Source organism: Drosophila novamexicana, unplaced genomic scaffold (genome assembly GCF_003285875.2).
Source record: "Drosophila novamexicana strain 15010-1031.04,08,12 unplaced genomic scaffold, DnovRS2.1 tig00000458-arrow-arrow-pilon, whole genome shotgun sequence".
NCBI lineage: Eukaryota > Metazoa > Arthropoda > Insecta > Diptera > Drosophilidae > Drosophila > Drosophila novamexicana.
The window spans coordinates 1,149,873-1,167,237 of record NW_020824805.1 but is presented as its reverse complement, the minus strand read 5'-3'; the positions used below and the strand labels follow the sequence as shown (position 1 = coordinate 1,167,237).

Here is a 17,365-nt window from a genome sequence, read left to right as displayed (position 1 = left end):
CCATCGAGGATGTCCAAGCTGAAACAGTAGCCACAGCACTCATCAACACATGGATTTCTCGCATTGGAGTTCCAGCACGCATTACCACGGAGCAAGGCAGACAATGGAACCCAGGTTATTTAGCGAGCTATCGCGCTTCCTCGGCATTGATCATTTACGAACAACCGCCTACCATCCACAGGCAAACGGAATCATCGAACGTTGGCACCACACGATTCAGGCAGCTATAATGTTGCCAATGATTCTCCCGGCTTACGCTAAGCATATAAGCCAGACATCCAAACAACAGCAGCACAGCTTGTTTACGGCACAACTCTTCGTCTTCCTGGAGAATTTTTCAACAACTCCAGTCAATTTCAGCCACACACTGATTTCGGCAAGGATCTAACAGAGATGAAATCCGACCAATTCAAACATCCAACCACGACACATCAAAACCTTTTATCTTTAAGCAATATAAGTATAAGCTGATTCAACTCATGTTTTTCTGCGTAACGACACGGTACGTGGATCGCTTCAGACGCCCTACGACGGCCCATTTGAAGTAAAATCAAAACAAACCAAAATTTTCAACATACTTATCAATGGTCACGATACCAAAGCATCAATTGATCACCTCAAACCTGCTTTCATGGAAACACATCAACAATCAATGACAACCAACTCAGAAGCAACATCGCCAGTAGGTCAACAACAAGACACATCCAAGGATACTCCCAACACACCTATACTGCTTCAACAATTTACAAAGCCTCACCGCACAATTAGAATCCCCGTTCGTTTCACAACTTGAAGTCTAGAAGGGGGGTACTGTGGCGATCTGGCAGCACAGAAATTGATACATTTTAAGTTTTTTGTCTTTGATAAGTTTGGTTACACTATTTTGTTATTTCACCATATTACGAAAAGTATGTCCACTCTTTTCTAGCTCGAGCTCTCTAACCATCAACATCTACGCATCTTAATATTCACTTTTTTGGTGTCTAATAAATAAAGCTACTATTGCTAAATAGAAATATTATTATTACTTGTGTTAATTGATGTAGAATTTGACTTTTAAATTCCATTCATATAACCAAAGGGTAATGGCATATATTAAACGTTTGATTCGAAATTGTCGCATAATAGAGTCTGAGCGCAATGGAACGGAGCTATCAACGTATGAATTAGAGGAGAGCGTCAGAGAAGAATGGTAAGGAAGTACTGTTTTGAAACGGAATGAAAAACATTCTCTACTGTCAAGCCGTTCCCAAGGGATACCAGTTTATTACTTCTCAACACATACTTTAATACATAGAGAAACAGGATTCCAGATCTGGAAATAAACAAAATTGAAATTTAAAAACAAAAAAAAAAAATTGGAGGCAGATTGCGCTATGCCTTGTTGCCAGCGAATGAGTAACGTCCTTATATATTACCCTATAAACGTTTTTTCTCGAGCCTTGTAAATCATAGTCATGCTTTTACCTTGCATGGAGGCTCATCGATTACGCTCAATTATATAAGAAAAAAATTTGGATCAATGGACGTAACGCAGTTCGTTTTGGAGTACATAAATGTATAACAAGTTTTAAAATGCAGCCTCATTTTTCAAGTCAATAAATGGGAAACTCGCCAGCGGTGCGCGTGCGCCCCTTAAGCACCTTTTCATTCGTCAAAGTTGACTATGCTTGACTTATTAATATGGAAAGAGGACACCATTAAAGGGAAGAAGACGTGTAGCTCAAAAAGAATACGTTGCCATGTTCTTTACGTTTTGCGACTATGGCTATACATTTAATGCCAGTTTTAGATTTAACGTTACGTTAGGAGGCTTTTCCATAGGCAGACGTGGTCTATGCACAGCTATTTATTGTGATTTATAGTGATTGTGGGCCAACAGAAAACTACAAGCTTTATAATTGATTGCATCAAATTTCATAATAAGGCAAACACTAGGCATTTCAACACTCCATAAGCTCTATACATTGGTGGATTATGGGAAGCAGGAGATAAGTCCATTAAGTATCATCTTAAAAGAGAGCGGTTATTAACCTTTAAGGAAATTGCGACAGTGCTAGCACAAATTGAGTCTTGTCCTAATTCAAGGCCTCTATGTGCTATTTTGAATGAAATTGAGGATTTGATGGTGTTAACACCAACTTTCTCACTTGTGATGCGCTCTTGTTAATGTTTAATCACAAAAATTTTGGAAAAGGTGAAATTTGAAACATTTGCACAGATGAGCAAAATCGGTTTTCTTTGGGTCGAATTACAAGCACGCATTCTGGAGCAGATGGATTATTTAGAGTTTTGAATCTTGCAATAAGCAGTGGTGTTATCAAACCAGTAATAAAACTGTGTCCACAACCAATACACCCCGAAAGCTAGTGGACGTTAAATTTTTTTATTTATTTTTTTTTATTTTATTTTTATACATGGTCGACAAAACGAGTATCTTCCTGATTACTCAATACAACATACATATATTATGAAAATTTAATGCTAAAAGCCTAGTTAGAGTACCCAATTCTCTAATAACATCACCGACCCGGTGGGGGAAATTTATAGCCAGTCCCGCAAGTTATGCCCCTGCTCATAGCTGGAAATGGTCAGTGACTTCCCGAAGGTATCCTGAAAGCAACGATTTTATTAGGGGTAGAGAGAGTTCGGTAGAGAAAACGTGATGCAAACTATTGTAATTTTTACATAGCACGCGAAAAGGATTGTGCATAGCGTAGTCTGTTGTGCACGTAGATAGGAATAAGGGGCGATAATTTCTGATTGGTCTGGACGGAACAGAGAACTGAAGACGACCTAGCAGAAAAGGAGAATCTATGTCGCCAATAATCAAACTATGTAGGAAGACAACACCGAGAATTATCCTACGGTTGGTTAACGACGGAAGATTAAGAAGAACCAGTCTGCCTCGTAAGGCAAAAAGCAGAAATTGCTTCTGAACAGATTCAGTACGATCCTGGCTATTCTTATACTGCCAAGACCAGATGCAAGATCAGTATTTAAGGTTGGGCTAACAAGAGAGATGTACAAAAGTTTCGATTAAGAAAGGATCGTTAAACTCTTTAGACCATCGTTTAATGAATCCAAGTACACCTTTTGCCCCATTAACGATGGTATCTATATGCAGATTGAAGCTAAGTTCAGAATCAAATAGAACACCTAGATCCTTAACTGTTAGTATACGTTGCAATGGAGTATTTTCAATTGTATAGCTGACAAGAAAAGGTGTAGTGCGATTAAATGTCATAAACATACAATTTGAACAATTTAGATGCAATTGATTGGCTGAACACCAAAATTGCATAGCGTTCAAATCGTCTTGTAGACGAGAATGATATAGTGGATTCGTGTATTATATATATAAGTTTCACGTCAACCGCATACATAAGTACACGGGCATGTGATATAACCGAGGGGAGATCATTTACAAAACGAGTAAAGAGTAAAGGACCAGGATGACTACCTTGAGGAACACCAGAAGTAAGGTGAACTCGTTTAGAGGTAGTCAGCCTCAGCATTACTCTTTGGGTCCTACCTTTTAAATAAGAATTAATCCAAAGCAAAAGGGACAGAGGGAAAACTTGACCGAATGTTTGAAAAGTAAAATGTCATGATGCACAGAGTGAAACGTCTTACTGAAGTCAGTGTAAATGACATCAGTTTGCATTTTCGAAAGGAAAGCATCATTTACCAAGGAAGTAAACTCAAGCAGATTGGTCGTAGTTGACCGATTCTTTACGAATCCATGTTGAACAGGGGAAACAACTGATTTGCAGAAATGCTGCAAATTCGAAGTGATTATTTTTTCAAATAATTTAGGAATAGCGGACAGTTTTGCAATGCTCCTGTAATTTTGTATATCAGACTGCCAACCTTTCTTTTGAAGAGGAATGATATAAGATTCTTCCAAAGAGATGGAAAGACAGAAGTTTCAAGGGATAGATTAAAAAGCTTTAGCAACAGACGAAGAAGGGAATAACTACACTCCTTGAGTAGGCAACTAGGAACATTGTCAGGCCCAGTAGAGTAAGAAAAATTTAAAGAATTTATGGCAGAAAGAAGAGAGCATTGGTAAATAAAAGGAGCGGGTATAGAACCGGCTGAAGTATTATTGTAATGGTAAGAATTATTATTAGGTTCGACGGAAGAGTAAGTTGGTTAGAACAAATTAGAAAAGAGGTTAGCAGAATTTGAATCATTGCTAGCTTTATCTATCCCGACAGAAAAAGAAGATGGCAAACTTGAAGAGTCTTCAAGTTTACAAAATTATAAAGATAGTTCTTATAGCACTGAGAATTTAGAAAAAAACAGTTTGACTTGGCTATAGAATATTTGGCCAAGTCAATACTCGAACCAGACTTTTTAAAGTTTTTAAAATATTAGATTAATATTTTGTAGGTTTGATAGTCTGGAAGTGAACCAGGATGACTTTGAAGAAGCAATTGAGGGAATTGTATTAGGAATGCAATATTTATATCAACCGCGTTTAAGCAAGGAATACTTTCCTTTGAGTAAGCAACGGCGGGGCTTGTAGGCAGTTGATGAATGTGAAACAAGAGGATTGAAATTAAACATTGCAACTTCTAAAGTAGGATGATATACATCCTCAGGAAGGGATAAAGAACGGGACCTGGACACATTAGCAATAAGGTAGTCAATAACTAATACCAGATCATGAGTTCTATTCAAATGATTAGACATTTAATTTATTTAAAACAAGGAAAGGTCTAGCATGCAATCTATAAAGTCATGCTGTGCTGAGGGCACTAGATAATTTTCGGCAGTGAATAATGACCAAGACATGCTCGGCAAATTAAAATCACCCAACACCATAAATAGGTCATTATCACGCACGTGTGAAGAAACTTCTTTAACACAGGTAATATGTTCCATATAAACTTGATATCAGAAGAAGGAGGGACATTTAGGAAAAGACACCCTAACTAAAACAATCTCAGCGTCAGTAGGCGTACTAAAACAGAAAAGTTCTGACTGTAGACTGGCTTTAACAGCAATTAATACCCCACCATCTCGAGTCGGCCGATCATTTCTATGCAAAGTAAAATTGTTCGAAAAAACCTCAAAATCAGATATGGTTGAATTTCACCATGTTTCTGAATATGGTTATGACTGGTTTGATTTGGTCAGAAGACGAAGTTAGTTTTTTGGGGCAGAAATAGTACCCTGTATTGAAGGGACAGGCTGGTTACGCTTTTATGGCTTGAAAAATCATGTGTGGAGGCCACAATTGGGATCACAAATGATTGGGAACATATCATGTGAAACATTTATTTTGAAAGATGATATTTTACGAGGAGTGAAGAAATTAAATTTGGTTATTGACACGCTAGCAGAAGATTTGCTAGCAATATAGGCAGCAAATGACTCAGAAGTGGTTTCGGACGAAAGTCGAGACACATAAAACTTGCTACGAGGGGCAACAACCGTTAAAGTAGGCGCTGATGGGGTTGCAGGTAATACAGGATTTGGTGGGGCTAAAGAAGCACCATGATTGTTCTTCACAATCTGGGCTTGATTACGCCCAGTTCTTCCTTCGCGTCCAGGAGCTGATGGGGTTGAATCAATTTGGCTAACTGGGGCAGGTTCGAGCCCGGGGTCTTATGGGACTACTACACGGGATAAAACAGGGGTAATTATTGGGCAGTCGCTCGGAGAAGGCGATAAAGACAACATTGGGATAAATCCAAGTTGCTAGGCATTGACAAAAAGGGCGTAGGTGTATGGACAGAGGGAGAGGGAAATTGCAAAAGTAAAGGATCCAACCGGCGATTGGTTGGAGAGTCGAATTTGCATTTCCCAAGCAACTCAAAACTCGAGTCAATATTACTCGAGAGCTACTTAGCCACGTTATTAAGCTTTAAGAATTGATTTCTCACAGAATTATACATTCTGGAGAAATCAATTTGCTTGTCGATGCATTCTGGGCACGACCAACGCAAGCCACCGCAGCCCTTCTTGGCAATTGCAGCGATCTTGTCGCAATCACGCCCAGTGCATCATATTTTCACATAGAAAGCAATTAACAAATTGCGGCTGTGCAGAATCATCAGCCTGCTTGAACGTCCAAAGTTTCTTACAGCACGACATAATTATTAAATGCGTATGCAAGTTGCGAGAGCTCAAAAATCAATTATTCGTACACACGCACAAACAAGTGTATGCACAGACGAGCACCAAAGCAATAAGAATCAAAACAGGCAATAACAACAACACGGAACTGACGCCGCGTTTCATAAATGCAATAATTAACAGACTTACGCTGCAACAACAGAATAACACTTTGCACAACTATAAAGCTGTTTAAATAAAGCATAAAAAATGCAAAATTTATAAATAACAAGTAAGAGGTTCTAGTCGGGAGCTCCCGACTAGGGGATACCCTGAACCCTCTTATTCCAACACCAAATAAATTAATAAAAAAAAGTTCCCTTGGCAGGGCTCGAATTTGCAACTGACCGCATTACTTACTGTCGACTCTACTCAACAGCCACACCAGCAAAAAAAAAAAAATAATACTTTCCCCGGTAGGGCTCGAACTCGCGACAGACCGCACCACTTGCTATGCCTCTACTCAGCAATCACACCAACAATTAAGTACTTATGATAAAAAAGGAACTAAAATAACATATAATATGCAATTACAATGCTATTAGAATGCGAAGCAGACGCGCATAAATGTGTGTGTGTGTACATGTATACAGAAATTCTTAAAGCTGCTCCCCATTCAATTGCGCAGTTGCATATAAATTTGTTTTTTCTTAAACGATCTTTATGACAGTATATCTTATTGTACCATAGAATATTTGTGTATTCTGAAAAAATGAATTGCATTTAAATTGTGGTTTAAATTGGTTGGCAATAAAAGTTGGGTTATTAACTTGATTTATAGCTATGGGGTGGTAGCGGGGAGGTGGCGATAGGTATGAAATAAAAGACACTTGAAATATCTATAATATTCTAGAAGCAACATATGTTTGGTAGCTCTAGCTCTTATTATTTACCCAATTTGCTAAAAAAAACAGGATGTCGATATCGATTTTTATCGATTGCTTGGAAACGGAGTAAGTTATCGATTATCGGAAACAAACTCGATCTGCGCGGGAACTAGGAGCATCTACATCTAAAATCAAGTCTCTAGCTCTTATAGGTTCGCAGATCCTTTGGCTCAAACATACGGCAGACAGACGGACATGGCTAGATCGACTCGGCTATTGATGCTGATCAAGAATATATATATACTTTATGGGGTCGGAGATGCTTCCTGCTGCCTGTTACATACATTTGGATTTTGCACAAATACAATATACCCTTATACCCATTTTTAATGGGCTCAGGGTTTAAAAAGCAGGATTAAAGCGCAGAAATATATAATAATTTTGGAGCACAAGTAAAACACGTCAATCACTCTCAACTGAGACATCTCGCTTGGTGTTTAAAAACAGATTCGAGAACTGCAGCGTCAAATTGATGCTCTGCAAATTTGTGGGTCTTCATAACAAGCTGCAACGGCGGCTGCTCCTGTTCCGACCACACAACGCTCTGCAATTCATCTGCCAAAGTTTACCAGCAACATTCCAATTTTGTGGTTTGCTCAAGTAGAACGATCGTTCCGCCTATATGGCATCAACAACGACGATGATCAGTTTGATCATGTCACCTTCAATTTGAGTGCTGATGTTATCTTAGTCGTAGAGGATTTGGTAAGGTGCCCTCCATCCATATACAAATAAAAAGCTTAAAAATCGTTTGCTGAAGAAATTTGAAGAGTGCCCGGAATCCAACCTGCGTCGTTTACTTTAAGGCGAGGAAACGTCAGGGCTAAAACCTTCCGAGACTTTGGCCCACATGCGACGGCTCGCTCCGGACTCAAGCAGCAAACATATCATTCGCACGCTGTTTCTCGCGGAGATGCCCCAAAACATCCGACCGCTTCTTACGGTCTGTGAGGAAAATGATTTGGATAAACTTGCTAAAATAGCGGATAAAATGCTTGACACAGTCAATGCAACTGCTATGTTTGCTATCGGTCCCACTACTGTTAGTGATGTTGCTACCACGGATACCCTAAAGGACATTGGTGACTCCTTGCGCTCACTCTCGCAAAAATTTGAGTACCTGCAAAAGGATGTCAAACGTCTACAAGTAGGTCGCGAGATCAACTAAGCCACAGCAAGGTAGCGGCTAGCAAGATAAATTATGCTACTATCACCATCGCTATGGCGACAAAGCTGAAAAATTCAAGTTTCTATGCGCCCGTGTACAGCCGTTAAACTAGAATTGCTGTCGTCAAACGCGCTGCTCGACGACAGCAAAACTATCGACAGCGAAGTCATCCAGCAGCCACCTATATTATTGGAAAAGTGTCTCCTCATCACCGATCGCAAATCGCACATCCATTTTCTCATCGACTCTGGATCAGTGGTATCTGTCAAAACCCGCCCAGAAGTTGGACAAAATAGTTATTTTTTTATATGTTTATTGTATTGAAACCAAAACAGCATACATTTGTATTACAACACAGTTGGCTTAGATGGTATTTCGCCAATCCTGGTTGAGTCCTCAGGCTTTATCGTAGACAAAAGTCATAGGTGTCTTCTTTGAGTAAGGCTGCATCGTCACGTAGGTAGTCGGGGAACTCTGGGGCGTCTCCTGTGTCGATGTTGCAGGAGGTCCTTAAAGGATCTTCTCTTGAGCCTCCTGACTACAGACCTCCCAGCGAGGTCTCTTACTACCCGGTTACAGTGTCGCTGCAAGCGTTCTAAATCCGTCTTCAATTTGTAAGAGGTGCAATTTTCCACACCTGGATACCGTATCTCCAAGTTGGCGCCACCACGACGTTGTAAGCTGCCCGTTTGCAGCGAAGTGGCAATGGGCTATTGGGGTTTAGCAGCCAGTTGGACTTGGCCATATTAAAGCAGCACTGCTTGAGAAGGTCGTCAATGAGCGCCCGAAAGGTAAGCCTCTTATCCAGTACAATTCCAAGATACTTGGCGTTTATGTCAGGGTGAAGGGGGCTGCCATCTTTCCGACTGCTGGAGCCTTGCCACGCCTCAGTGTGTAGTTGGCCGCTTGACACTTCGAAGCATTGAGCTTGATGTTCCACCTGCGAGCCCAGCTCTCAAGCAATTGGATGTATTTCTGGCCCCCATCAGTGGCTTTGTACTCACAGTGGGCGGAGTTAAAGTGGAGTGGCCATCAAGTGTTTGCCTGGGGTGGTGAACTCATGTAGGTCATCCCGAGTGGGGATGTCTGCCGTGTACAGATTGTAGAGGAAGGGACCCAGTACGCTGCCTTGAGTGACACTCGCCTTCATATAACGAACCGGAGAGATTGCTGCCCTGACTTTGACATAAAGTTTACGCTCATTTAGATAAGAGCGCAGAAGTAGAATAAAGGGGGCGGGAAGACTCATCTTGATTTTCTGAAGCAATCCATCTATCCAGATTCAGTCGAAGGCCTGTTTAACGTCTAAAAAGACTCCATAGCAATATTCTTTGTCGTCGTAAGCCTTAAGAATATGGTTAATCACTCTGTGAACCTGCTTAACAATTCCATGCCCACCCCTGAACCCAAATGGACAAAATACTAAACAAAGTGATTTACTCCTTTATGCGGCACACGTGGCACAGCTTAATTTGGTGCTTCTTCGCTGTCTCAGCTGGCCATTCATAGTTGCAGACGTTGCAACAGCTATCATTGGTTGCTCATTGCTCATCGTTCTAAAAAGCAAATGGCTTTTCGATTCGATTACTGGCCTTTCAGCACCCGCATACCTTTCTACTACAAATCACGCCTCAGTTTCAACTGTACAATGTGTGCACAAACATAAAAGTCTGTTTCAAGAATTTGTCGTCGTGACAATTCCAGGAAGAAAATCGCCAAGTCGCCATGAGGTACGTCACTATATTGAAACTAACGGCAGCCCAATCTCGGAGCGTCCTCGTCGATTGGCCGGCGAAAAGGTAGCTATAGCTAGATCTGAAATCAACTTCTTGATTGCAGAAGATATATGTCGCCCTTCGAAGAGCCCTTTGAGCAGCCTATTGTATATGGTTAGCAAAAAAGATGGTGGTTGGCGCTCGTGCGGCGACTTTCGTAAGTTCAACACGGACACTGTGGCTGATCGGTATCCAATCGCCCACATTCATGATTTCACTGATCAGCTGCATGGTTAAAAATATTTTCGACACTTGATCTCGTAAAAGCTTCTTATCAAATACCGATGGCAGAAAGTGACATTCCAAAAACAGCTGTATCTACTCCTTTTGGACTTGTTGAATTCCTATACAAGCTGTTTCTAAAGGTTTATGGACCACATTTTTCGTGGGATTAATTTTGTATATTGCTACATTGACGACATATTAGCATTAGCAACATCTTCGCACCGTCCTACAGACTCTGCGCGAGCACGTCCTTTCCATCAACCTGAGCAAATGCCAACTTGCGCAATCAGAAGTTCACTTTCTCAGCTACATTGTCAACGAACACGGAATCAAACTGCCCAGTAGCCGAAATGACGCCGTTCTTAATTACGCTCGTCCTGATACAATTAGCCAACTGGATCGGTTTCTTGGCATCATCAACTACTTACTACCGTCGATGCCTGCCACATTCGTCCCGCACTTAGGCGCCCATGTCTGAGCTGCTATGAAATGTTAAAATAAATAAAATAAATAATTATGTAAAAAAAAAATTAAAAGAAAAAACGAAAGATGGACAGCGGAACTCGTAGCTGCTTTCGATGCCTGTAAACACAGTGTGGCTGACGCATCGATCCTGGCACATCCATCTTCAAATGCAAAACTTGCTCTTGCGTGTGATGCTTCTGAGGTTGCCATCGGAGCCGTACTAGAGCAACAAGTTAATGACAGCTGGCAGCCACTTAGTATTTTCTCGAAGAAGCTAAGCAACGCAGAAAAGAGCTACAATACATAAGATCAAGAGCTTCTGTCAGTATTTGAAGCCATCAAATATTTTAAAAGGAACAGACAACACGGTTGCAGACGCCTTTGCGCGGCTTTGCACGATTTCTATGCCATCGACCGTGAAACTAGAGCAGAGAGAGGAAGCGCAAGCCGAGGTGTCAATACGATCCTGGCTATTGTTACACTGCGGAGGCTACATCCAAGAGCAGTATTCAAGGATAGGGCGACCAAGAGAGATGCCTTAGAGTTTGATGAATCCAAGTACACCTTTGGGCTCATTTCCGATGGAATTTATATGAACTTAGAATTTAAAAAAATCGCCTAAACCCTTAACTATTATTATACGTTCCAATGGAATATTGTCGAAGACCCTTTATATATCCTTGCTACGACCTACTCTAGAGCATGCCCCATGTATATGGTTGCCATAACATAATATTCACCAAGACGTGAGAAATCGATTCTTCTAGGCTGACATGCCAATTAAACTTCTCTATCCCTACAATACGTAATTATACACCTTTAGCGCAAGTCTGATTAAACCATTCAGAGTCTTTGTGATGATTATTTAAAATATAATATTCCTCTTATAAGGTCATCTATTGTAAAGTTGTGTTTTTAGCCGTGCTTGTAGAACTCAGTCTACCCGGGTCTACTTATAAGAAATTTGTAATTTGCCGAAACTGGGGCCACGGGGATCGCTCCGCCGTGGTAGTAAATAAACTGCCGCTGTTCGGTCTCGATTATCGGACGATCAAAAAGGAAGTGTTTCAAGCAAACTATGACTCCTACTACTTTGATAGGATAGGAAGAGATGTGCATACACATGGCCGGGATCGCACACGCGACGACCAAACTAAGCCTCGATTTACACACATATGGCCGGGATTACTCACGCGGTCGGCCAACTTATTCATTCGCACATACACGGCACACTAGGCTATGGGAAGAGGTTAGGTTGAACACCGGCAACTCAGGTGTTCGAGGCCAGCTAATCCTGGCTAAAGGAAATAAAAATAACTAATCGATTTTCATTATTAACTTCATTTTTATTCACACTCAGACACAGAAGTACTCACCATTACACTCGATTGCAAAGTGCCGGCACGCGCGCTAGCGAGCCGTGCGCTTGTCTCGGCCGCTCAACTTCGCCTCGGAGCTTTTGCTCTTCGCCGCCGAAGTGAATTTGCGCTCCCGAAAACGTGTTGAGCAGCCGACCAGCAACGCACGGTTGTGCGGCGCCCGGCGGTTAAATTCAAATTTCAATTATGAGTGGCTCCTTGCCCTTAACCATACGCCTATTCTAATACAATTAATACTACGGCTTCTGGCCTTTAGTTAACCACTCTCTTATCCTAATAAATATCACCACTGATAGAAGTCTACTATAACACTAACGGCTGCTTGCCTATTATTTAGCTCAGACCTTATTTTAATACAATAAATACTTATTAACTAACAAAATCAACTAAATTATGGTCCACCATACCCGCTGACAGGAATGTCCCTTGGGGAAACACTCCCGATCCCCAGGGAGTGAAGTCGGAAATGGGGTGCTCGAGTAAGTTCTTGTGGGACTGTCTCCGAGCTCAGGCACGCCTCTTCGTCTAGCACCATTTCCCACCCGATTCCATCGAACAAATCCACTGTGTCCCTCCACAGTTCGCACGCTGGGTTGTCGTTGGTGTTCACTTCGGCGGCGCTTACCCCGGGCGGACATTTGTAGACGGTGGCGGTTCCGCCGTCGTTTTCCGCCAGGGCCTTCTCCAGAGCTCGCTCCTCCACGTTTCGAAAGACCCGATCGGGGTCCACTTTCCCCCTCCGGGACCTTTGGTAGATAGCGTAGAGTTATCCGAGCAAACTGGCTATTCCGGCTCCAAGCGGAGTGAGGCGAGGCGGCGGCGGAATAACGGTTCCGTAGATTCGTCCTCAGTTACTGGTTCGTAAGTCGCCGTGGGCTTCACGTCGATATCATACGATATAGTGAGATCCTGGAGAGCTTCTACGAACGATAGCAGATCGGACTGTAGTATCCCTTACTTATTAGTTTGTTCCGGCACGATTAAGTGTCCCCTCATTTCCGTTAGTGGACGTGCTGGTACTAGCGGGGTGCCCTGTTCCATTATCCTTTTTTTTTTTGGATTTTACAAACTACTTCCACTTTACTTTTCGACTTATATGTTGGGTCTATTTAAATCCACAACTGTAATTTCGCTTATTTATTACTTTTCTTCATTTTGTTTTAAGCAACCAAGAAAAAATAATGAAAAAATAATTTCCTAACATAATGGTCCTTATTTCTAATTGATCTCTTTTTATTTTTCCTCAAAAATATATATATATGTCGTATATACCATTATTTTTGAATGTTATCGATTAAGTGTTAGAAATAAACATAAAATTTGAAAGAAGGTACTATTATTCAATATTACTATCCCATTTGTATTAGGGTTGCTACTGAAAGCATGGTGTGAGACAAAGAAGTTAGTCTCTAACAAGCATGGTCCGAATTGTGTTGTGTAGCGTTCAGTTTGGTATTCACTGTTAAATGCTCACTAACAGTACTTAAGGTCAGAAAAGAATGTAAAATGACAAGAGCATGTGTAGTATGCTAGAGGACGATGAAAATCTCTTCATTCTGAACGTGCCAGCCATAGTGAACAGACGTGCTCTTCAAAATATTATTTTTTGGTGATTACAACACGACACTCGGGACTTGCTGTGCAGCCAGTATGCCTAATTGTAACGGAAGCGATTTCTCTGATCCGACATACTTATTTCTTTTCTTGTTTCCACATTTGTGACACGTTAACGTTTTCTCACTTTTCAGTTTCATCGTACTCCACCTTCTGGTCCCACTCGCGAGCTTCGCTCACTCAACAAAATTTTATGACCATCCACTTCGTTAATAGTTCGTCTGTTGTCGCGCCACTTGCCCGGCTGCACGTGTACATTGGCTAACGACACACTTCCCTTTTTCTACTCTTGTGTGTTTTAGGCCACGTTAATGCCACGCCCATTCATGCCTCGGTTTCGGGCGCTACTAGTAAGATGTATGTGTATTAAGCCGGGGTTGTAGAGCTCTGAAAGGCAGGGCCACGGGGAGCACTCCGCCGTGGTGTAGATTAGGGTAAATAAGCGTGATGGGTGCTGTTTAATTATTCGATTACCGAATGATTAACAAATAGAACTAAAACCACTGAGTATTTTCAAATTTTATTCTGTTCCTCTTTATTATGCGAATAACTTTATAGCTCTGCTGCACCTTCAATTCTTTAATTAACTTTTCCTAACTGCAAATGCGGCATTACGCTCCTAATTCTTACTATGTTCTTCGTCGTGCGGCTAAAACTTCTTTCTTAAGCCTACTTACTCCTATGCTATGTTTTCTATTTTTTACATTTAAAAAAATTATAAAATAATATATTGGCTTATGACTCCATGTCGTTCCTTTTTTTCTATTGGTTAGTTTTGGATCGTATCTCTATTGTGACCCTTTACCACATTAAACTAAACTATTCAGCAAGTAGTTGGTCTTATCATATAATCGTAGTTTGTATTCGCTTGTGGACTTCGCGACTCGTGTCGTACATTACACAACTGACCCCTTCGGTCGGCAGAGCGGGAGGTGGGATGCAGCACATTGCATCGGGACTTGCATGAAAAAAAACCCTGCTGCAGTGTCTTTATTGTATTTAAATTTTATTTTATTTTTATTTCAGATGCTTTATCAGAGTATTTGATGGAGTAAATTCGGTGAAAGAAGGCTTGGTTCCAATGGAAATATTAGAAGTTAATACAAACGCGTTAGCTTTAGATACAAACGCAAATGCTGCAGACTTGGAATTTAGAAAAAGGTAAGCATATTGTAGCACTTTCATTCGAGTTAAGCTGCTTATACATACGCAAATCTACACAATATCTTATACCTTTATCATATAGTTGAGGTTGAGAGGACATATCCCAATCAACGCGCAGACAAATAGTCTGTCAATAGTTGACATAGATACGATCAGTTATACTAAGTTCTTCTGTGAAAATTTGATTCTAGAAATTCTAGGAATGGAGTCGGTAACAGAGTTGTTTTTTAATAAACAAGAGCTTATCGTAAAAATAAGTTAAAGCATTCTATTTGTGAGTGACCGATTGGAATATACCCTGATATACCCATAAAAACCCACACACACACACTGTCTTATACGCCGCTTGCTGCGGCAGTGTTTCTCTTTCATAAGCCCACACTATTGGAATTTTTTTAAAATAAAAACGTTGCTTATTGTTTTATCTATCTAAAATGTTTTGAGCATATATAACGAAGCACAAGACTCTGCATTCAAATGTGACTTTTACAATCTTTGGTCGAAAAAATTAGATACAGTAGACCTGCGTATAATTCAAGAGGGTCTTTAGTTCTAACTATAAATAAAAACAAGAACTTATTTAATGTTCATCCATTTGGTTGAATTAAAGGCGGTCGTAACATCCAATATACAAATGGGGAAGTACTATGTGTTCGGAGGCGTAACTTAAGCGATTTATTGAATTAATAATTATATTGGATTCATTTGATCGAATATTACGTCATAAAACTAGCAGTCCGGGTGCATATCAAGAATTTAAAACCAGCAGATCGAATCCCAGTCAATCTTTTCAATTGATTCTCATGAACATATTTGAGAGACAACTAAAAATTTTCTTATTATAAATCAAAATTCTAAATGTATTCAATGGCTTCAGGTCATTATAGTCACCTCGCCCGCTAGTCCTTACTCTGTCAATCAATTTCATTGCCTGTATATTGTCACTCTCGAGTACTTATGTATGTCGATGATGTAAGGATATCCCTTACATATTATAAGTCAACAGGATGTCTATTTATCTTGGTGCTAAGTTAACCTTTTAAACCTAAACTGTTTTATATGCAAGGTAATGACCTTCTATAGAAGCAGCTTATCGGTAGACCGTGTCAAAAGTACCAGCTAGGTAATTAACTAATTGTCATTCTTTATCAGGCAAGAATTGCTTTTTGTTTTTTCCAGCGATGGTGTACGGAGTTAGATGATCCGTAGACGACAAGGACCCTATTTAAATCTCTTCTACGACCTATTCTTGAGTCTGGTTTCTACAATATTCAAACCAACTAGAATGAATTGCAATCAAAATTGATTTTCTTAAATAGAATATATTGATCTGTTTGTCAAAACTGTCTAGTTGCATTGAAGCATTAGCAGTATTTTAAAGTCGTTGCAACAGTTTTCATTAGATTCCAAGGGGGACTTTGCGAAAAGTGTCAACATTTTTTTAGCTTAATTTGCTCACAGATATTAACATATGTGCTTATTCCCAAAACTTAAGTTTTTCTAAGTTTAATCAAAGAGAGGTGTATTTTGCGAAAAGGCATTGTGGGTAACATGGCTTAATGTTTTTATACCCGGAACCCTTTAAAAATGGGTATAAGGGTATATTGTATTTGTGCGGAAGCCAAATGTATGTAGAACTAGAACCTCTTACTTGTTATATCCTGAACCCATTAAAAATGTATATAAGGGTATATTCTATTTGTGCAAAATCCAAATGTATGTAACAGGCAGAAGGAAGCATCTCCGACCCCATAAAGTGTATATATTCTTGATCAGCATCAATAGCCGAGTCGATCTAGCCAAGACCGTCTGTCTGTCCGTCCGTCCATCTGTCCGTCCGTATGTATGAACGCAAGGATCTTAGAACCTATAAGAGCTAGAGTCTTGAAATTTTAGATGTAGTTGCTCCTAGTGCATGTGCAGATCGAGTTTGTATCCGATAATCGATAACTTACTCCGATTCCATGCAATCGATCAAAATCGATATCGATATCCTGTTTTTTGGGCAATTTTGGTAAATAATAAGAGCTAGAGTCACCAAATTTGACATATAGCTTCTAAAAAAGAATACATATATGCATTTGATGTGGGAAGGAGAGGGTTCAGGGTATCACCTAGTCGGGAGCTCCCGAATAGAACCTCATACTTGCTTTTACATATATTCGCACGTAACTAATGTATCCTTTTTATACCCTTGCAGAGGGTAATATAATTTTGTCTCGAAATGTGCCTTACACATAGAAGGAGATATTTTCGACCCTATAAGGTATATGTATATATTTGTGATTAGTACCAACAGCTGAGTCAATATAGCCATGTCCGTCAGTCCGTCTGTCTGTTTCCATGCGAACCAGTCTCTCAGTTTTGACGCTACGGTCATTAAACTTTGCAGAAGTCCCTCCTCCTGTTGCACGCAGTACATATGTCGGAACCAGCTGGATCGGACCACAACATCTAATAGCTGCTATAGGAACGATCGGTCGAAAATTAAGTTCTTGTATGAATAATTTTTTTGTTTATCAAGATATTTTGAAAAAACTCGGCATTTATTAGTTTACC

At 40.3% G+C, this 17,365-nt stretch overlaps 1 protein-coding gene across 3 annotated transcripts in view; it reads left to right on the top strand.

The window, feature by feature from the left end:
• LOC115760482 (obscurin) overlaps positions 1-17,365 on the top strand; it is a 236,881-nt gene that overhangs the window by 34,040 nt on the left and 185,476 nt on the right. For all 3 annotated transcript variants that reach the window (XM_030701819.1, XM_030701818.1, XM_030701822.1), the window contains exon 3: positions 14,669-14,803. In XM_030701819.1, the coding sequence (XP_030557679.1) occupies positions 14,669-14,803 (135 nt within the window). The remainder of the gene's footprint in view (positions 1-14,668; positions 14,804-17,365) is intronic.